The 22,769-nt window shown below is 49.8% G+C and overlaps 1 protein-coding gene across 1 annotated transcript; it reads right to left on the bottom strand.

The window, feature by feature from the left end:
- Positions 1 to 602: 602 nt before the first annotated feature.
- LOC125524711 lies at positions 603 to 2,607 on the bottom strand. The gene is made up of 3 exons (XM_048689751.1): positions 1,710 to 2,607; positions 1,464 to 1,618; positions 603 to 1,376 (listed from the first exon to the last, which is right to left on the bottom strand). The coding sequence occupies exons 1-3, from the start codon at positions 2,545 to 2,547 to the stop codon at positions 825 to 827; spliced, it is 1,545 nt and encodes a 514-aa protein (XP_048545708.1). The 5' UTR covers positions 2,548 to 2,607; the 3' UTR covers positions 603 to 824.
- Between the last annotated feature and the right edge of the window lie 20,162 nt (positions 2,608 to 22,769).

The following is a 22,769-nucleotide window of genomic DNA, read 5'->3' as shown; positions in this document are numbered from 1 at the left end:
ATAGAAAACGAAATGCAGTTCATATGCACATACATATAAGAAATGGAAGAGGTTAAATTACAAAATCACAATTTTAAGGAATCTAAGTTTTCATTCTTGCTCTACAACATTTAAAGAGTTATAAAGGGCTTTGAAAACGAGTTTAAAAGCAACACTGGATTTGCAAAAAGAAAGCACAATAGCATAGGGCAAGGACCGGACAAAATTGGGAGGGTGTTTCCGCGATGTCCTTGTCCCAAAGTCATCTCAAAATGACGGCTCAGTCTTTTCCGTAGATGCTGATAAGGATAGGGTATGTGTTTGTGTGTTTATTGAGGTAAGTGTGCGTGTGTCTATGCGAGGTACGGAAACTTATAGGGCCCTGATAACGCCCAAACGTCTGGGATTTGATCATTGACAAATTGAACACTTTCAATGACAATTTTAATAATGAGAGGATGCCAAATTTAGTTAGTAAGCATAGCAAATTCATGCTCAATCTATTTTTTGCCAGAAAATTGCCGAGCGTGTCAACTAAACCTGCCATCCCCGCGTCACTAAAATTACCACGAGATGTTCGACTTGTCATGGTCAAATTCTGAACATTCGGGATTTTCCATTTCCGATCTTATAACATCGCAAAAAACGAACATTACATGCACCAATAAACGAACCCCCCTGTCAATTGTCACCTGAGCTTGGAACAAGAAAATCACCTAGCAACGGGTGCAGAGTGTTGTAAGCGCATAGAGTGTTTCAGGCTAAAGTTTTGTTCGTGATCTTCATTTAGCCATCTAGAGAAGGAATGTTTCAAATTCCAAAAAGACCGTCAGCGGGCAACGTACTCAGGCAGCACGGCCAGCCGGAGCTTGACGGCCTCGCCACCGCTTGTATCCCTCCAGCGCCTCCTCCGCCCGCTTTCGCACATGCTCCTCGGAGGCCAGGAGCTGCTGCACCGCTGCCGCCTTGGCGCTCTCCAGCTCCGCCTCCGCCGCGGCGAGCTTGGCCTTCGCCTTCACCAGCTCCGTCTCCGCGGCGCGCTTCGCCGCGGTGAGCTCGGCCTTGGCCTGCACCAGCTCTGCCTCCGCTGATCGCTTCGCGGCGGCGAGCTCGGCCTTCGTCTTGGCCGCCTCCGCCCGAGCCGCAGCGAGCTCGGCTTTTGTCTTCACCAACTCCGCGTCCACCGCTCGATTTGCCGCGGCGAGCTCGGCTTTGCTCTTCTCCAGCTCTGCTCCCGCCGCGGCGAGATCGGACCCAGCCTTCTCCCGCTCCGCGTCCGCCGCCCGCTTCGCCGCGGCGAGCTCCTTCTTCGCCCCCTCCAGCTGCTCCCGCAGAGCCGCGGCGTCGCGCTCCCGGGCCACCAGCTTCTCCTCCAGCTCGATCACGTAGCTCGCGGCCTGAACACAAACAGTATGATCGACTGGACTCCGGACCGGACAAGCACCTGCCGATGGAACAAATTTCCCATTGTATTCTGGCAATACCTGCCAAATCGCTGCGTCGTCGGTAGGCTCGTTCGCGGCAGACGCGCGCTCCAGCGGCTGCCCGTCGTGCCTGCTAGGCTCTTCCCTGCCGTTGGCCTCCTCCCAGGTCCTCTTCTTCTTCGACGCCGACGCTTGCGCGGCCACCTTCATCATACCTATAGATAACAGTAGCACACAACACCAAGTCTCGATGAAACAGGGGAATCAGAGGGTTTTCAATGTTCAGACTTCACATACCTTTGGAACAGTGAGTTGAAGGCGGCGGCGGCGGCGGGGATGCTGTGGTTATCACGGCGCCGGCGGCACTAACGGCGGGGTTGCTATTGTAGAGACGACGGCGCCGCCCTGAGCACCTAGCAGGGAGCAGGTTCCTGAGATCAACAGCGGCGCCACCATAAGCACTTAGCAGCTTCACCGCCGATTTGCTTTCCTCAGCGGTGAGCCTCAGGTTTCTGAAGGAGCTCTTGGACGGCTCGCCCCACTCCACGGCGCAATGCCACGGCTCCGGTGACGAGAGGAAGAAGAAGTAGTGTCTCCAGCGCACGATGGATTTGCAACTCCCGTTCGGCAACCCCGTGAAGCCCAAGCTGGAGCTGCCCGGCCTGGATTGGAAAAAGTACCACCCTTTCTCGTGCTTTTGATCCATGATGGACAGGTGGAAGAAGCGCAGGAACACCGCGAGCGAGGGACGGACGCCGGCGGACTGGCAGAGCACGAGGAAGCCCGCCATGAAGCGCCACCCGTTGGGCGTGAGCTGCGCCGGCGCGATGCCGAAGTGGGCGAGGACGTCGCGGTAGAAGCCGCGCAGCGGGACGCGCATCCCGGCCTCCAGCGCGCGTGCGTACACGCAGATGGCCCCCGGCGGCGGCGGCGAGTTCGCGGGCAGGTCGCCGGCGGGGCGCGCGGTGAACTCCTTGGGCACGCCGTACTGCTCGCAGAGCGCGTCGACCTGCTCCTGGGTGCGCAGGAGCGAGGCGAAGACCTCGGCGCCCGTGGCCCTGGTTTCCTTGCCAGCGTTGCCGGCGAGGTGTTGGGCTGCGGTGACGGCGCCGTGCTCCGGGTTGACGGAGGAGGAGGAAGGCATGGTGCGCGTCGGTGCTCCTGCCAGCCGGCGGCGTCGCCTCCTTTCCTGCCCCTGCCCTGTTCTGCAGACTGGAGACTGAACTGCAATGACCCCTTTTGGACTCTCTTTTGACCTCTTTGGGCTTTGTTCGTTGGTCAGCTGTTTTGTTTTTCCTACTCTCTTTTTAGCATGGCCCATGGGTTCATATCCTTTAGTTGAAGTTAAAATTCCCAAGGAATGTAGAAGAATCCTTGTCTAAAAAAAATGTAGAACAATCCTAATTTCGATCCTCAACAAAAAAAGAATCCTAATTTTGAAGAATTGAACACTTATATTTAGAGCAACTCCAATGGGGCGAACTATTTCGTCCGCTCGCGTCCACTTGGGTCGGCGCAGACACAAAAGACGGCCCAACGCGCCGACCCGAACGGACGCGCGCCGCTTGGCGTCCGCATGACGACTTATTCCCGATCCAATTTTGAGTCGGATTTACGTCGGCACGGACACAAGACGGACACGCACGCGCGCCTACTCCTCTTCCAGGGCCCGCCGGTCAATGGCAGTGTAACGCCCGGATAATCATGCTACAGTAATTCCCCGCTAATCATGCCACGTCACCACAGTTAGTGTTGATAATCTCACGTTAGTTTAAAACCGGTTCAAAATTCAAATTCTAAATATGGCAGACAACAAAGTTTTTAAAAATTAGAACAAAAATATTTGGACGGTGCCAAATATTACATAGATAATTGTAGTGAAGAAAGCACATGTTTAGAATATACTTAAACGCCCTAAATTAAATAAAACAAAAAAAATAAATAAATAAGAGAAAATACAAAAGACAAAACTAACAAAAAAAGGAAAGAGAGGGAACCCCTCCCTGCTGGGCCGTGGCCCAGCTGGCCACCAGGCCGCCTGGCCGGCCCAACCGGCCACCCACTCCCCCATTAACCCCACGGACCACCCGACCGAAACCCTAGCCGTCCCACTTCTCCTCCCGATCCCCCACTCTCCCCTCGCGCCCCCACCTCTCGGTCCCGATCTGGATCGGGGACAGCGGTTCCCCTCGCCGCACGCCCGACACAGCGACTCCTCGGATCCCATCGCCGGAGCCATCTCGCCGGAGCTGCCCTACCGTCCTCTTCGTCATCGACCTCGTCCCCGTCCTCCTCCTCGACGCCCACTGCCAGTTTCCTACATTACCCCGTGAGCTCCCACCTCTACTCGCCCGGTCACCGCGCCCATGCGTCGTCCCGCATGCGCACACCGTCGCACAGGCTGCGCCCGGCCCGCTTCGTGCCGTCGCTCCTGCTGTTCGGCGCCGGCGTCCATCCGTGCACCGCCCCGACGCCCCACTGCTCCCGCTGCCCAGCCTGGCTCCCTCGTCGTGTCCGCCTCCCGCAGCTCCGCTGCTGCCTTGCTCTGCGGTGTTGTTGCTCGCCTGCGCCACCGCGCTCACCGCGCCCTCATGCGTCGCTCGCGCCCGCCATCGACCGCGGCTCCCGCTGCCGCCCCTGACGCCGTTCGTCGGCCGCGCCCCGCAGCCGCCTCGCTCCCGCTCGCGACCCATGGCCGCGCCCCCGTCGCCTCCTGCCAGCCACTTCTGCTGCCCCGCGCCTCCGGCAACAGCCGCGCTAGCGCCCCGCGCGCCCCCTCCCGCCTCCTTCGCGCACCCCGGGGGGCTCTACACCGCCTCTGGTCGTGCCCCTCCCGCGCGGCACTGGCCGCCGGCACCCCATCGGGTACGGCTGCTCGCCGTGGCCATGCGTGTTGGCCGCGCCCGGGTCTGTCCCGGCCGGTGCCCACGCCCATTAGCCCAGCGCCCGTTAAGCCCCCTTAGGGCCTATGACATATGGGCCCCGCCCACAGAACGGTTAAAAAAAGATTTTTAATATATATAATAATTAATTAATTAGTATAATTAATATAATTAATTAATTAATTAACTTAATTTATTCTGTTAACTAACTATTAAACCAAATTAACCTGCTAATTAATCTAACTAAATAGTTAGTTAGTTAGGCAATGACATGCGGGACCCACATGTCAGGTTGACCAGGTCAACTGCTGACGTCATGATGACGTCAGCAAACACTATTCTGGATAATGTTGGTTTAAATTAATTAAATAAATTATAAAATTAATTGAAATCTTTTAAAATTAATATAAAATAAACTATAGCTCGGATGAAAAAACTTTGTACATGAAAGTTGCTCAGAACGACGAGACGAATCCGGATACGCAGCCCGTTCGTCCGCCACACATCCCTAGCATAGCAAACTCGCAACTTTCCCTCTCCGGTTCGTCTGTCCAAAAACGCGAAACTTCGGGGATACTTTCCCGGATGTTTCCCCCCTTCGCCGGTATCACCTACTACCGCGATTGGGCACCCCTAGCATCACGCTTAGTCATGTCATGCATCGTCATGCATCTGTTTGCATTATATTTATTATTTCTTCCCGCTTTTCTCTCGTTAGACACCGAGACCGACGCCGCTGCTACCCAGTACGACTACGGAGTTGACGACCCCTCTCTCTTGCCAGAGCAACCAGGCAAGCCCCCCCTTTGATCACCAGATATCACCTACTCTTCTCTCTACTGCTTGCATTAGAGTAGTGTAGCATGTTACTGCTTTCCGTTAATCCTATTCTGATGCATAGCCTGTCATTGTTGCTACAACTGTTGATACCTTACCTGCAATCCTAAATGCTTAGTATAGGATGCTAGATTATCATCAGTGGCCCTACATTCTTGTCTGTCTGCCATGCTATACTATTGGGTCGTGATCACTTGGGAGGTGGTCACGGGTATATACTTATATACATAATATATGATACGTGTGGTGACTAAAGACGGGTCGGCTCGTAGGAGTACCCGCGAGTGATTCACGGATTGGGTCCGAAAGGACGTTTGTCCCGACGGCCCTCTGAATGGATCTTTGTGGCGAAGCGACAGGGCAGGTTGAGACCACCTAGGAGAGAGGTGGGCCTGGCCCTGGTCGGCGTTCGCGGTTATTTCAAGATAACACGTTTACGAGATCTTGGTATTTGATCTGAGTCTGGCCACTGGCCTATACGCACTAACCATCTACGCGGGGACAGTTATGGGCACTCGACGTCGTGGTATCAGCCGAAGCCTTCATGACGTCAGCGACTAAGCGGCGCGCGCCGGATTGGACCGTAAGCCTGCTCTTGTATTAAGGGGGCTAGTTCTGCTTCCGGCCGCGTACACAACGTGCAGGTGTGCAATGGGCGATGGGCCCAGACCCCTGCGCCATAGGATTTAGACCGGCGTGCTGACCTCTCTGTTGTGCCTAGGTAGGGCTGCGACGTGTTGATCTTCCGAGGCCGGGCATGACCTAGAAAAGTGTATCCGGACAAAGGGGATCGAGCGTGTTGGGAAATGTGGTGCACCCCTGCAGGGAAGTTAATCTATTCGAATAGCCGTGATCTTCAGTAATAGGACGACTTGGAGTTGTACCTTGACCTTATGACAACTAGAACCGAATACTTAATAAAATACACCCTTCCAAGTGCCAGATACAACCGGTGATCGCTCTCTCATAGGGCGACGAGGGGAGGATCATCGGTTAGGATTATGCTACACGATGCTACTTGGTGAACTTACCATCTACTCTCTTCTCCTGCTGCAAGATGGAGGTGGCCAGAAGCGTAGTCTACGATAGGACAAGCTATCCCCCTCTTATTCCGGCATTCTGCAGTTCAGTCCACATATGATACCCTTAATCCATTTGGTACCAATGCATACATATGTAGTGTAGCTCCTTGCTTGCGAGTACTTTGGATGAGTACTCACGGTTGCTTTGCTCCCTCTTTTCTCCCTTTCTATACCCGATTGCTGCGAACAGACGTTGGAGCCCAAGAGCCAGATGCCACCGTCGACGACGACTACTACTACTCGGGAGGTGCCTACTACTACGTGCAGCCCGCTAACGACGACCAGGAGTAGTTTAGGAGGATCCCAGGCAGGAGGCATGCGCCTCTTTCGATCTGTATCCCAGTTTGTGCTAGCCTTCTTAAGGCAAACTTATTTAATTTATGTCTGTACTCAGATATTGTTACTTCCGCTGACTCTCTATGATCGAGCTCTTGTATTCGAGCCTTCGAGGCCCCTGGCTTGTAATATGATGCTTGTATGACTTATTTTATTTGTAGAGTTGTGTTGTGATATGTTCCCGTGAGTCCCTGATCTTGATCGTACACGTTTGCGTGTATGATTAGTGTGCGGTCAAATCGGGGGCGTCACAAGTTGGTATCAGAGCCGACTGCCTGTAGGAATCCCCCTTCCACACTCCTTGGCCGAAGTTGAGTCTAGACATTACAAAACTTTTTACTAACATGGATGTGTGCATTACGGGCCCACGTCGCCATCTGGGTGGTATTAGTTTTTTTTACTCCTCGATCCTTACTCTGGGACTCTGAACTCTTTTCTACTCGGGTTAAACGATTTTACTAACTTTAACATTAGGATCCCATAACCACGTTCACCCCAAAGTTGGATAAGCCCTAGTTATTCTTTAGAATAGTATTTGAACATTATCCACATTGTTATTTGACTCCCGTGAAAACATCTTTGTTTTTAGATGGAACCCACGAGACAGGTCGTGCGCCACACGACGGCCATTGGTGCCTCAGGATCACCTGCTGTGTTGGTTGAGATGATGACTATCTGGGTTATCGCTGGCACCCTGAGTACACTGTCTATGGGGAGTACCAGGACTTCAACCAGGAGCAGTACCGTGCCATCGTCCACCTCTACTCTCGGGAGTATGACTCCACTACCGTGCTGCACGCTGCTCATGGTGTTGGAGTGACTATCGATATGGCGGTCCACGATGCTGCTTATGCTGCTCTGACACGTCTTCGTGGAGAGTATCAGGAGTTGGACACCTCCCCCTTCAGGCACATTGCTATCGCATCCGATGTTGGTGCGGAGGGATACTACATTACTGCCTACTCCACTGTCACCCGAGAGCCCTTCTACCATTAGAACCTGGTTTTGCATGCTGATGGGCTGGATAGAGCTAACCGAGCTCTTCGACACAAGTTGTACACCACCCGTCAGCACCTGTACCATGCTCTGACGCTGTTGCACCCCTCTGTCCGATCTGGTGATCTGTCGCGTTCTGCGATCTACCCTGCCAGGACCGTGATGCCCCAGGGTGTCGGCTGGCCAGATGTGGGAGGCTACTCTCCCGCACTTGGTCCTCGCCTGCCTCCTGCGCGTGGGTTCCGCACCAGAGTATCCGCGGACCCTAGGCTACTCGCGTGGAGGTCTTCCCTTCGCGTCACTACCAGTTGTCAGGCTACACCTACCTCCACAGTTCCTCCTGGGACTGATGTAGGCTTGCTTGTTAGTGTTAGGTGCATTCGCCGCGAGCCTGCGTGCTGCCTATGATGTTCTTAGTCTGTGTACTGAACTCTGTGTACCAAACTCTATGCACGATCTCTTTTGTAAGCTATGCCAACTACTAAGTAGTGTCTATCGTGTTCCTTTCATTATGCATGTTTCATCATGAATGATTCTTGTCCTTGCAAATTCTCAATGGTGAACTACCCCTGTTATATATTAGCAGGATGGTTAGACCAGGTGGTCATGGTCGTGGTAACCCTCCCCCACCCCCGCCTGAGTACATGGCTGGGATGATGCAACAGTCGTTTGAGCTGAATCGCCAGTTTATGGAGAATATTATGGCTCAGTTTCCTCGCCCCAATATGAACCAGCAGCCAACCCAAGTGACTCTGTAGAATTTCATGCGTCTCAATCCAACTGTGTACAGCAGCTCAACTCAGCCTCTGGATGCTGATGACTGGCTCTGTGACATCACCTATGAGATGGAGTCGGCGGATGTAGCCCCTGCCAGCTATGTCACCTTTGCTTCTTTCTTCCTGAAAGGACCCGCTGCGAAATGGTGGGACAGCCACAGGCGTACTCTGCCAGTTGGAACAATCATCACCTGGCCAGACTTCCAAGCTGCTTTCCGTGCTCGCTTCATTCCTCAGGGAGTAATGGACCGTAAGAAGTGCGAGTTCCGCAGCCTCACCCAAGGCAACAAAACTATGGAAGCTTATCAACGGGGGTTTCTGGACTTGTCCCGCTATGCTGAAGAAGACATTGCAACTGATGCACGCAGACAGGAGAAGTTCCATGATGGCCTTCAAGCTGATATCAAGCTCGCACTTCTAGTGCACGACTTTGCCGATTTCGCCACCTTGGTGAACAAGGCCATCAATGTCGAAACCGGTCTGCAGGAACACCAGAGCTCTCACAGGCGCAACGTGACTCGGGCTCATCTTCGGGCCCGTCTTCGCAGAAGCGTAGGATATGGATTCCTAACAGCATGTATCAGCCAACTGCACCTGCTCCAAGGCAGTCCTATGCTGCACCACATCTGCCTCCCTCACCAACTAGGCAGCCAAGACTTCTAGCTCCACCACCCCAAGCTCATGTTCCCACTCCCAATAATGGTCTCTGCTACAAGTGTGGTCAGCCAGGTCACCGTGCCAGAGATTGCAATCAGAATCAGAATCAGCTGGCCCTTCCCGCAGCTGGCCGTGGAAACAACCAGCCTCGCAACAACAATGTCAGGTCTTATGGTCGTGTTCATGCCAACCACGTTGATCTTAATGAAGCTCAAGACCATCCTGCTACTGTGATGGGTACACTCCTCATAAATTCAGTACCTGCATCTGTTTTATTCGATTCAGGAGCATCACATTCATTCATGTTAGAAGATTTTGCATATAAGCATGACGTTAAATGTGAGGAGATGAACACTTCGGTATTGGTAAAAACCCCCGTGGGACAATGTCAAACCTCATTGGTTGGCATCGACGTCCCCGTGAAAATTAAAGGGTTGGAATTCTATGCCTCTCCCATTATTCTGAAGTCGTCTAAAATCGACCTCATTCTGGGGATGGATTGGTTGAAAGCGCATACTGCTTCTATAGTTTGCGCCACTAAGACCTTCCATCTGCTACATCTTTCCGATGAAATAGTTACTTACCAGGCTCATCTAGTTCAAAATGCCGAGGCATGACTTTATGCCTTGAATGTGTTGAACGCTGCACCACTCGAGGGCATTGAAAACATTCTCGCCGTTCGTGAATTCCAAGGCGTCTTTCTGGAAGAACTTCCAGGATTCCCCCTGCTAGAGCTGTCGAATTCATCATTGACTTGAAACCCAGCACCACCCCTATAGCCAAACGACCCTACAAGATGCCGCCACATTAACTCATTAAGCTTTAAGGAGGAAATCGACAAATCTCTTGTCAAAGGTTTCATTCGCCCTAGTTGCTCTCCTTGGGGAGCACCTTCTCTCTTTGTTAAGAAGAAGGATGGGACGAACCGATTAGTCCAAGACTATCGTCCTATAAACCAAGCTACCATTCAGAATAAATATCCTCTTCCTCAGATCAGTGATCTTTATGATCAACTGGCTGGTTCCTCAGTGTTCTCCAAACTCGACTTGACGTTGGGTTACCACCAGATCCGTGTTCGTGAAGATAACATCCCAAAAACCGCCTTCGTGACTCGGTATGGATCATACGAGTACACCATCATGTCATTCGTCTTAACGAATGCTCCCGCCACCTTCTCTCGGCTGATGAACTACATATTCATGGATTACCTCGACAAGTTCGTCGTGGTTTATTTGGATGATATCCTTGTATTTTCCAAGAACAAAGAAGAACATGCTGAAGATCTTCGTCTTGTGCTGGAAAAGCTTCGAGAGCATCAACTGTATGCTAAGTATTCCAAGTGTGAGTTCTGGCTCCCCAAAGTAACCTATCTTGGGCATGTCATTGTTGGGGAACGTAGCAGAAATTTAAAATTTTCTACGCATCACCAAGATCAATCTATGGAGTCATCTAGCAACGAGGAGAGATGAGTGCATTTACATACCCTTGTAGATCGCGAGCGGAAGCGTTCAAGAGAACGGTGTTGATGGAGTCGTACTCGTTGTGATCCAAATCACCGAAGATCCTAGCGCCGAACGGATGGCACCTTCGCATTCAACACACGTACGGAGCGGGGACGTCTCCCACGCCTTGATCCAGCAAGGAGGAGGGAGAGGTTGATGAAGAGGGCTCCAACAGCAGCACGACAGCGTGGTGGTGGTGGAGCTGCAGTACTCCGGCAGGGCTTTGACAAGCTCTTGCGAAGGAGGAGAGGTGTTGGGGAGGGGAGGGGCTGCGCCTTGAATGGTGTATGCAGCCCTCCCCTTGCCCCTCTATATATAGGGGAAGGAGGAAGGGGGCCGGCCCCCTCTAGATGAGATCTAGAGGGGCGGCGGCGGCCAAGGAGAGGGGGGCTTGCCCCCCAAGCAAGGGGGCGCCCCCCTTAGGGTTTCCCCCCAACCCTAGGCGCATGGGCCCAAGGGGGATGCGCCTAGCCCATGTAGGGCTGGTCCCTTTATTCTACGGCCCATTAGGCCCTCCGAGAGAGGTGGCCCCTCCCGGTGGACCCCTGGAACCCCTCCGGTGGCCCCGGTACAATACCGATATGCCCCCGAACCTTTCCGGTGACCGTATGACAACTTCCTACATATAAATATTCACCTACGGACCATTCTGGAACTCCTCGTGATGTCCGGGATCTCATCCGGGACTCCAAACAACATTCGGTAATCACATACAAGTCTTCCTAATAACCCTAGCGTCATCGAACCTTAAGTGTGTAGACCCTACGGGTTCAGGAACCATGCAGACATGACCGAGACAACTCTCGGCCAATAACCAACAGCGGGATCTCGATACCCATGTTGGCTCCCACATGTTCCACGATGCTCTCATTGGATGAACCACGATGTCGAGGATTCAAGCAATCCCGTATACAATTCCCTTTGTCAATCGGTACGTTACTTGCCCGAGATTCGATCGTCGGTATCCCAATACCTCATTAAATCTCGTTACCGGCAAGTCAGTTTACTCGTGCCGTAATGCATGATCCCATGACCAACTACTTAGTCACACTGAGCTCATTATGATGATGCATTACCGAGTGGGCCCAGAGATACCTCTCCATCATACGGAGTGACAAATCCCAGTCTCGATTCATGCCAACCCAACAGACACTTTCGGAGATACCTGTAGTGCACCTTTATAGCCACCCAGTTACGTTGTGACGTTTGGTACACCCAAAGCACTCCTACGGTATCCGGGAGTTGCACAATCTCATGGTCTAAGGAAATGATACTTGACACTTTGAAAAGCTCTAGCAGACGAACTACACGACCCTGTGCTATGCTTAGGACTGGGTCTTTTCCATCACATCATTCTCCTAATGATGTGATCCCGTTATCAATGACATCCAATGTCCATGGTCAGGAAACCGTAACCATCTATTGATCAACGAGCTAGTCAACTAGATGCTCACTAGGGACATGTTGTGGTCTATGTATTCACACATGTGTTACTATTTCCGGATAACACAATTATGGCGTGAACAATAGACAATTATCATGAACAAGGAAATATAATAATAACCATTTTATTATTGCCTCTAGGGCATATTTCCAACAGTCTCCCTCTTGCACTAGTCAATAATCTAGTTACATTGTGATGAATCGAACACCCATAGAGTTCTGGTGTTGATCATGTTTTGCTCGAGGGAGAGGTTTAGTCAATGGATCTGCGACATTCAGGTCTGTATGCACTTTACAAATATCTATGTCTCCATTTTGAACATTTTCACAAATGGAGTTGAAGCGACGCTTGATATGCCTGGTCTTCCTGTGAAACCTGGGCTCCTTGGCAAGGGCAATAGCTCCAGTGTTGTCACATAAGAGAGTCATCGGGCCCGACGCATTGGGAATAACTCCTAGGTCGATAATGAACTCCTTCATCTAGATTGCTTCTTGTGCTGCCTCCGAGGCTTCCATGTACTCCGCTTCACATGTAGATCCCGCCACGACGCTTTGCTTGCAACTGCAGCAGCTGACTGCCCCACCATTCAAAATATACACGTATCCGGTTTGTGACTTGGAGTCATCCAGATCTGTGTCGAAGCTAGCATCGACGTAACCCTTTACGACGAGCTCTTCGTCACCTCCATAAACGAGAAACATATCCTTAGTTCTTTTCAGGTACTTCAGGATATTCTTGACCGCTGTCCAATGTTCCATGCCAGGATTACTTTGGTACCTTCCTACCAAACTTACGACAAGGTTTACATCAGGTCTGGTACACAGCATGGCATACATAATAGACCCTATGGCCGAGGCATAGGGGACGACATCATCTTTTCTCTATCTTCTGCCGTGGTCGGGCATTGAGCCGTGCTCAATCTCGTACCTTGCAACACAGGCAAGAACCCCTTCTTTGACTGATCTATATTGAACTTCTTCAATATCTTGTCAAGGTACGTACTCTGTGAAAGGCCAATGAGGCGTCTCGATCTATCTCTATAGATCTTGATACCTAATATATAAGCAGCTTCTCCAAGATTCTTCATTGAAAAACACTTGTTCAAGTAGGCCTTTATGCTTTCCAAGAATTCTATATCATTTCCCATCAATAGTATGTCATCCACATATAATATGAGAAATGCTACAGAGCTCCCACTCACTTTCTTGTAAACATAGGCTTCTCCATAAGTCTGCGTAAACCCAAACGCTTTGATCATCTCACCAAATCGAATGTTCCAACTCCGGGATGCTTGCACCAGCCCATAGATTGAGCGTTGGAGCTTGCACACCTTGTCAGCATTCTTAGGATCGACAAAACCTTCCGGCTGCATCATATACAATTCTTCCTTAAGGAAACCATTAAGGAATGCCGTTTTGACGTCCATTTGCCATATCTCATAATCATAGAATGCGGCAATTGCTAACATGATTCGGACGGACTTCAGCTTCGCTACGGGTGAGAAAGTCTCATCATAGTCAACCCCTTGAACTGTCAATAACCCTTAGCGACAAGCCGAGCCTTATAGATGGTCACATTACCATCCGCGTCTGTCTTCTTCTTAAAGATCCATTTATTTTCTATGGCTCGCCGATCATCGGGCAGGTCAGTCAAAGTCCATACTTCGTTTTCATACATGGATCCTATCTCGGATTTCATGGCTTCCAGCCATTTGTCGGAATCTGGGCCCGCCATCACTTCTTCATAGTTCGAAGGTTCACCATTGTCCAACAACATGATTTCCATGACAGGGTTGCCGTACCACTCTGGTGCGGAACGTGTCCTTATGGACCTACGAAGTTCAGTAGCAACTTGATCTGAAGTTTCATGCTCATCATCATTAACTTCCTCTCTAGTCGGTGGAGGCACCTCAGGAACATTTTCCTGAGCTGCGCCACTCTCCGGTTCAAGAGGCAATATTTCATCAAGTTCTACTTTCCTCCCACTTACTTCTTTCGAGAGAAACTCTTTCTCTAGAAAGGATCCATTCTTGCCAACAAAGATCTTCCCTTCGGATCTGAGGTAGAAGGTATACCCAATAGTTTCTTTAGGGTATCCTATGAAGACGCATTTTTCCGATTTGGGTTCGAGCTATTCAGGTTGAAGTTTCTTCACGTAAGCATCGCATCCCCAAACTTTTAGAAACGACAGCTTAGGTTTCTTCCCAAACCATAATTCATACGGTGTCGTCTCAACGGATTTCGACGGAGCCCTATTTAAAGTGAATGCGGCAGTCTCTAAAGCATAGCCCCAAAATGACAGCGGTAGATCGGTAAGAGACATCATAGATCGCACCATATCCAATAGAGTGCGATTACGACGTTTGAACACACCATTACGCCGAGGTGTTCCAGGCGGCGTGAGTTGTGAAACTATTCCACATTTCCTTAAGTGCGTGCCAAATTCGTGACTCAAATATTCTCCCCGACGATCTGATCGTAAGAACTTGATTTTCCTGTCATGTTGATTCTCAACCTCACTCTGAAATTCCTTGAACTTTTCAAAGGTCTCAGACTTGTGTTTCATTAAGTAGACATACCCATATCTACTCAAGTCATCAGTGAGGGTGAGAACATAACGATAGCCATCGCGAGCCTCAACACTCATTGGACTTGTGTTACACCCTCGATGCGGTTATAGCTCCCACGTGTCGAGGCATGACTTAGAGACATAACCGCATTGAAAGCAATGTCGCAAGTTCGGCAATCTTCACAACATCCCATGTAATATAGATAATAAAAGGGGAGATACATAGTTGGCTTACACTCGCCACGTCAATCAAAGTACATAAATAGCATTACATCAAACAAACACTCATAGCCCGACTACGACGCCAAAATGAAAGATAAACCCAACATGCGACACGGTCCCGATCACCCCAACTGGGCACCACTACTGATCATCAGGGAAAGACACATAGTATCGGCGTGAGTCCTCGTCGAACTCCCACTTGAGCTCAAGCGCGTCATCTGGAGCGGAGTCATCAGGCCCTGCATCTGGTTTGGAAGTAATCTGTGAGCCACAGGGACTCAGCAATCTCGCACCCTCGCGATCAAGACTATTTAAGCTTATAGGTAAGGCAGGATAAAAATGTGGAGCTGCAGCAAGCGACTAGCATATATGGTGGCTAACCTATTCGCAAAAGAGAGCGAGAAGAGAAGGCAAAGCGCGAACGGATAACTAGAGGGCATCCTGCGGCAAGCATTACTCCAACACCGTGTTCACTTCCCGGACTCCGCCGAGAAGAGACCATCACGGTAACTCACACTGTTGATTCATTTAAATTAAGTTAAGGTTCAAGTTATCTACAACCGGACATTAACAAATTCCCATCTGCCCATAACCGCGGGCACGGCTTTCGAAAGTTCAAATCCCTGCAGGAGGGTCCCAACTTAGCCCATGACAAGCTCTCACAGTCAACGAAGGAATAGACCTTCTCCCGAGACATTCCGATCAGACTCGGTATCTCGGTTCTTCAAGACACTTCAACAGGTTAAAACAAATCCAGCAACACTGCCCGAATGTGCCGACAAATCCCGATAGGAGCTGCACATATCTCGTTCTCAGGGCACACTCAGATGAGCTCTCCATACAACTAAAACCAAACCTCGAGTTTCCCCGAGGGGGCGCTGCACAGGACTCTAGTTTGGACCAACACTCAGAGGAGCACTGGCCCGGGGGGGTTTAAAATAAGATGACCCTCGGGCTCCGGAAACCCAAGGGAAAAAGAGGCTAGGTGGAAAATGGTAAAACCAAGGTTGGGCACTGTCGGAAAAGCTTTAATCAAGGCGAACTATCAAGGGGTTCCCATTATCACCCAACCGCGTAAGGAACGCAAAATCCGGGAACATAACACCAATATGACGGAAAACTAGGGCGGCAAGAGTGGAACAAAACTCTAGGCGAGAGGCCGAGCCTTCCACCCTTTACCAAGTATATAGATGCATTAAGATAACATGGCAATATAATGATATCCCAACAAGTAAATAATGATCCAACAAGGAACGGTCTCCAATCTTCACCTGCAACTAGCAACGCTATAACAGCGGCTGAGCAAAGCGGTAACATAGCCAATCAACGATTTGCTAGGACATGGTGGGTTAGAGGTTTGACATGGCAATTTGGAAGGCATGATAAGCAAGTGGTAGGCATCGTAGCATAGGCATAGCAAAAGAGTGAGCATCTAGCAAAGCAAAGATAGTAGTGATTTCGAGGGTATGATCATCTTGCCTGCAAAGTTGTCAGAGTTGACTGGATCCTCGAAAGCAAAATCAACGGGATCCTTGTTAGAGAACTCGTCTCCCGGCTCTACCCAAACAAGACAAACAAGCAACAAGGACACAATCAACCACGTGCAAACTCAAACAACATGATGCAAAGATGGTATGCTATGCGGGATGCAATATGTGATGCATATGCAATATTTGACAAGGAATGCATGAACCTGGCCTCAACTTGGAAATCGAAGTGTGCCACTGGAAAGATGAGATGAAATCGCTTGAAAATGATATAAAGAACGCCGGAATCGGAGTTACGGTTTGGAAATGGCAAGCGATTCAAATATGACCACGTTCTGCGATTTACAGCAAGTAGCCATCTAAATGCAACAAGATGAACATGCTACAGCACCCAAACATGGCATCAAAATACATGGCAGGGATCCATTCATGATGCTTAACAAAAGACTAGCACCGAGCTATGGCCAATTCATCCATTAACAGGCTCAAACAAGCATGGCAAAAATGCATTTGGTAAACAGATTTCAGACTTAGTGAAATTAACACTTGTCTGGAATTTCAGATCAGATAGCACTCTTTGGAGCATGAAAACAATAAGCTACAGGACCTGAAAATGGCAAGGCAAAGCAAAGCATGGCATGGAGATACTCCAAGAGCTTAACAAAAGTCCCTTAGTGACCTTGAGCCAAAAGGGATCAGAAAATACATTTGCAAGCATGTGAACATGGCAAAAACATAATCAGTTCTCAGACTTTGTGAAAACTGGAGCATGCTGAAACAGATATCAAGTAGGCATGTTTAGGAGCTCGATGCACTCACTACAGAGCAAGTCATGACAATCTAAGCTTACACCCATCAAGAATACACAAAATACAAGCTAGACATGTCAAGAATAATAACATAGCATGCACGGATCAACTACAACATCCTCGGCAAAATTGCTAACAAGTAGACAATCTGCCCAGATTCACGAAATGACAAAAGCAGAGCTCGATTGACTCAAGCTAGGGTGCTCCATAATTGCAAACAAAGACATGGATGGATAGAGCACTACAAGATTAATAAAACATCCTTACTGATCATCCTCAAAAGAGGACAGATCACTAGGAAACAACATGAACATATGGCATATTGAGATAACCAGGTCAAGGACTTAGTGGAAATGCTAAGTCCCTGAAATCAGCATTAACGAATGCTCCACTTTGCAAGCTTGTGCTAGTCATCACACACATCACAAAAATACATGGGTTGCGCCTCTGGATAGATGGCAAAACATATAACAAAACTCATGAAGAGCTCAGGGGCATATCATGCACACAATAATCATGGCAAAAATGACAAATATCTAATTGGAGCAGCAGATCTGACAATTAACTCAAATATCATTCTACTAACAGCATTTCGGGCATCAAGATGAACTCAAATGAAAATGATGCAATGAGATGAAATGATGTGCCCTCTGAGGCGAACATTTTGATATGCTATATGTCCAAAATGGAGCTACGGATGCAAAGTTATAGCATGATGAACATGGGCATATGGATCTGGGAATTTGAGGACTTAGAAGAAAATCACCACCCGCGGATCTAGGGTTCCTCGCGGGCATGCAACCAGAGGTGACTCCGGCGAGGTCGGTCCGTCGGCTGGGAGATGAAGGAGAGGCAAGGCCGACCTCTCCCCGGCCGGATCTGACGGCGGGCGGCGGCGGGCTTTGTGGAGCGGCGGTTGGCGAGGTCGCCGGGGCCTGCGGCGGCAGGGCGGTGATGGCCACGGTGGTCGGAGCGGGCGGAGGGAGCTCCGGTCGCGGAGTTGGCGAAGGAGGCGGCGATGCGGCGGCGGGGAGCGCCCTAGCGCGGCGCTGCGGCGGATGGGCCTCGGGGGCCCGATCTGGGCCTCCCGGGCCGGCGGCGGCGATGAAGTGGGGCGGCGACGCGGGCCAATGGTGGCGTGACACGTGGCGGCGGGGTGGAGACGGACACATCCAGCCCGCGGGAAATTGTCCGGCGGTAGCGGGTGGAGTGGATCTAGGGTTTTGTGTGGAGGGGATCCGGGATTTCGAATGGGGGAGGTATATATAGGCATTGAGGGAGCTAGGAGAGTCCAAATGAGGTGCGGTTTTCGGCCACGCAATCGTGATCGAACGCTCTAGATGATGGAGAGGGTTTTGGTGGGTTTTGGGCCAACTTGGAGGGGTGTTGGGTTGCAACACACATGAGGCCTTCTCGGTCCCTCGGTTAACCGTTGGAGCATCAAACGAAGTCCAAATGGTACGAAACTTGACAGGCGGTCTTCCTTTAGTAAAACAAGGCCGCTTGGCAAGTCTTGGTCCAATCCGGAAATGTTTAATCCCTACACACGAAAGAAAGGTAGAAATGACCACCGGAGGAGAACGGAGCGCCGGAATGCAAAACGGACAACGGGGAAAATGCTCGAATGCATGAGATGAACACGTATGCAAATGCAATGCACATGATGACATGATATGAGATGCATGACAACGACAACAACACACGGAGACAAAAACCCAAACCCAAGAAAATAAAATAACTTAACGCCGGAAACGGCAAGAGTTGGAGTACATATTGGGAAAATCATATCCGGGGTGTTACAGTACGATTTCCAATAAGTTGGTTGCTCGCTCCATTGTTCCGGAGAATGGAGTATTGGTCATTTTTTCCATGAGGCATGGTTCGCACGTGTCAAATGATTCATAATCAAGAGACTCCAAAAGTCCATCTGCATGGAGTTTTTTCATGCGTTTGACACCAATGTGACCAAGGCGGCAGTGCCACAAGTATGTGGGACTATCATTCTCAACCTTACATCTTTTGGTATTCACACTATGAATATGTGTAACATCACGTTCGAGATTAAATAAGAATAAACCATTGACCATCGGGGCATGACCATAAAACATATCTCTCATATAAATAGAACAACCATTATTCCCGGATTTAAATGAGTAGCCATCTCGTATTAAACGAGATCCTGATACAATGGTCATGCTCAAAGCTGGCACTAAATAACAATTATTGAGGTTTAAAACTAATCCGGTAGGTAAATGTAGAGGTAGCGTGCCGACGGCGATCACATCGACCTTGGAACCATTTCCGACGCGCATCGTCACCTCATCCTTCGCCAGTCTCCGCTTATTCCGCAGCTCCTGTTTTGAGTTACAAATATGAGCAACCGCACCGGTATCAAATACCCAGGAGCTACTACGAGTACTGGTAAGGTACACATCAATAACATGTATATCACATATACCTTTGGTGTTGCTGGCCTTCTTGTCCGCTAAGTACTTGGGGCAGTTCCGCTTCCAGTGACCACTTCCCTTGCAATAAAAACACTCAGTCTCGGGCTTGGGTCCATTCTTTGGCTTCTTCCCGACAGCTTACTTACTGGGCGCGGCAACTCCCTTGCCGTCCTTCTTGAAGTTCTTTTTACCCTTGCCTTTCTTGAACTTAGTGGTTTTATTCACCATCAACACTTGATGTTCCTTTTTGATTTCCTCCGCTGATTTCAGCATTGAATATACCTCAGGAATGGTCTTTTCCATCCCCTGCATATTGAAGTTCATCACAAAGCTCTTGTAGCTAGGTGGGAGCGACTGAAGGATTCTGTCAACGACCGCATCATCCGGGAGATTAACTCCCAGCTGAGACAAGCGGTTGTGCAACCCAGACATTTTGAGTATGTGCTCGCTGACGGAACTATTCTCCTCCATCTTACAACTCTAGAACTTGTCGGAGACTTCATATCTCTCGACCCGAGCATGAGCTTGGAAAACCATTTTCAGCTCTTGGAACATCTCATATGCTCCGTGTTGCTCAAAACGCTTCTGGAGCCCCGGTTCTAAGCTGTAAAGCATGCCGCACTGAGCCAGGGAGTAATCATCAACACGGGACTGCCAAGCATTCATAACGTCTTGGTTTGCTGGGGGTGGTGCTTCACCTAGCGGTGCTTCAAGGACATATGCTTTCTTGGCAGCTATGAGGATGATCCTCAAGTTCCGGACCCAATCCGTATAGTTGCTACCATCGTCTTTCAGCTTGGTTTTCTCTAGGTACGCATTGAAGTTGAGGACAACATTAGCGTGGGCCATTTGATCTACAAGACATATTGTAAAGATTTTAGAATAAGTTCATGATAATTAAGTTCATCTAATCAAATTATTTAATGAACTCCCACTTAGATAGACATCCCTCTAGTCATCTAAGTGATACATGATCCGATTTAACTAGGCCGTGTCCGATCATCACGTGAGACGGACTAGTCATCATCGGTGAACATCTTCATGTTGATCGTATCTTCTATACGACTCATGTTCGAACTTTCGGTCTTCCATGTTCCGAGGCCATGTCTGTACATGCTAGGCTCTTCAAGTCAACCTAAGTGTTTTGCGTGTGTAAATCTGGCTTACACACGTTGTATGCGAACGTTAGAACCTATCACACCCGATCATCATGTGGTGATTTGGAACAATGGACCTTAGCAACGGTGCACAGTTAGGGGGAACACTTTCTTGAAATTATTGCGAGGGATCATCTTATTTATGCTACCGTCGTTCTAAGCAATAAGATGTAAAACATGATAAACATCACATGCAATCAAATAGTGACATGATATGGCCAATATCATTTTGCTCCTTTTGATCTCCATCTTCGGGGCGCCATGATCATCGTCGTCACCGGCATGACACCATGGTCTCCATCATCATGATCTCCATCATCGTGTCTTCATGAAGTTGTCTCGTCAACTATTACTTCTACTACTATGGCTAACGGTTAGCAATAAAGTAAAGTAATTACATGACGTATAAGTTGACACGCAGGTCATAAATAAATTAAGACAACTCCTATGGCTCCTGCCGGTTGTCATACTCATCGACATGCAAGTCGTGATTCCTATTACAAGAACATGATCAATCTCATACATCATATATATCATTCATCACATCCTTTTGGCCATATCACATCACACGGCATATGCTGCAAAAACAAGTTAGACGTCCTCTAATTGTTGTTGCAAGTTTTTACGTGGCTGCTATAGGTTTCTAGCAAGAACGTTTCTTACCTACGCCAAAACCACAACGTGATATGCCAATTTCTATTTACCCTTCATAAGGACCCTTTTCATCGAATCTGATCTGACTAAAGTGGGAGAGACAGACACCCGCTAGCCACCTTATGCAACTAGTGCATGTCAGTCGGTGGAACCAGTCTCAAGTAAGCGTACGTGTAAGGTCGGTCTGGACCGCTTCATCCCACGATGCCGTCGAATCAAGATAAGACTAGTAACGGCAAGTAAATTGACAAAATCGACGCCCACAACAACTTGTGTTCTACTCGTGCATAGAAACTACGCATAGACCTAGCTCATGATGCCACTGTTGGGGAACGTAGCAGAAATTTAAAATTTTCTACGCATCACCAAGATCAATCTATGGAGTTATCTAGCAACGAGGAGAGAGGAGTGCATCTACATACCCTTGTAGATCGCGAGCGGAAGCGTTCAAGAGAACGGGGTTGATGGAGTCGTACTCGTCGTGATCCAAATCACCGAAGATCCTAGCGCCGAACGGACGGCACCTCCGCGTTCAACACACGTACGGAGCTAGGACATCTCTCGCGCCTTGATCCAGCAAGGAGGAGGGAGTTGTTGAGGAAGAGGGCTCCAATAGCAGCACGACGGCGTGGTGGTGGTGGAGCTGCAGTACTCCGGCAGGGCTTCGCCAAGCTCTTGTGGAGGAGGAGAGGTGTTGGGGAGGGGAGGGGCTGCGCCTTGGATGGTGTATGCAGCCCTCCCCTTGCCCCTCTATATATAGGGGAAGGAGGAAGGGGGCCGGCCCCCTCTAGATGAGATCTAGAGGGAGGGCGGCGGCCAAGGGGAGGGGGGCTTGCCCCCCAAGCAAGGGGGGCGCCCCCCTTAGGGTTTCCCCCCCAACCCTAGGCGCATGGGCCCAAGGGGGGATGCGCCCAGCCCATGTAGGGCTGGTTCCCTTTCCTCTACGGCCCATTAGGCCCTCCGAGAGAGGTGGCCCCTCCTGGTGGACCCCCGGAACCCCTCCGGTGGCCCCGGTACAATACCGATATGTCCCCGAACCTTTCTGGTGACCGTATGACAACTTCCTACATATAAATCTTCACCTCCGGACCATTCCGGAACTCCTCGTGACATCCGGGATCTCATCCGGGACTCCGAACAACATTCGGTAATCACATACAAGTCTTCCTAATAACCCTAGCGTCATTGAACCTTAAGTGTCTAGACCCTACAGGTTCGGGAACCATGCAGACATGACCGAGACAACTCTCCGGCCAATAACCAACAACGGGATCTGGATACCCATGTTGGCTCCCACATGTTCCACGATGGTCTCATCAGATGAACCACGATGTCGAGGATTCAAGCAATCTCGTATACAATTCCCTTTGTGAATTGGTACGTTACTTGCCCGAGATTCGGTCGTCGGTATCCCAATACCTCGTTCAATCTCGTTACCGGCAAGTCACTTTACTCGTGTCGTAATGCATGATCCCGTGGCCAAGTACTTAGTCACACTGAGCTCATTATG

Source organism: Triticum urartu, chromosome 7, assembly GCF_003073215.2.
Source record: "Triticum urartu cultivar G1812 chromosome 7, Tu2.1, whole genome shotgun sequence".
NCBI classification, from domain to species: Eukaryota; Viridiplantae; Streptophyta; class Magnoliopsida; order Poales; family Poaceae; genus Triticum; species Triticum urartu.
The sequence above is the reverse complement of the archived record's forward strand: the minus strand, read 5'-3'. Positions and strand labels throughout refer to the sequence as shown.

Excerpts from the sequence above, each read along its gene's own strand:
- LOC125524711 (XM_048689751.1), bottom strand. The coding sequence starts at position 2,547 with ATGCCTTCCTCCTCCTCCGTCAACCCGGAGCACGGCGCCGTCACCGCA. Across the intron at positions 1,619-1,709 it reads GCCGCCGCCTTCAACTCACT|GTATGATGAAGGTGGCCGCG; the intron begins GTTCCAAAGGTA and ends TGTTATCTATAG. Across the intron at positions 1,377-1,463 it reads ACGACGCAGCGATTTGGCAG|GCCGCGAGCTACGTGATCGA; the intron begins GTATTGCCAGAA and ends GTTTGTGTTCAG.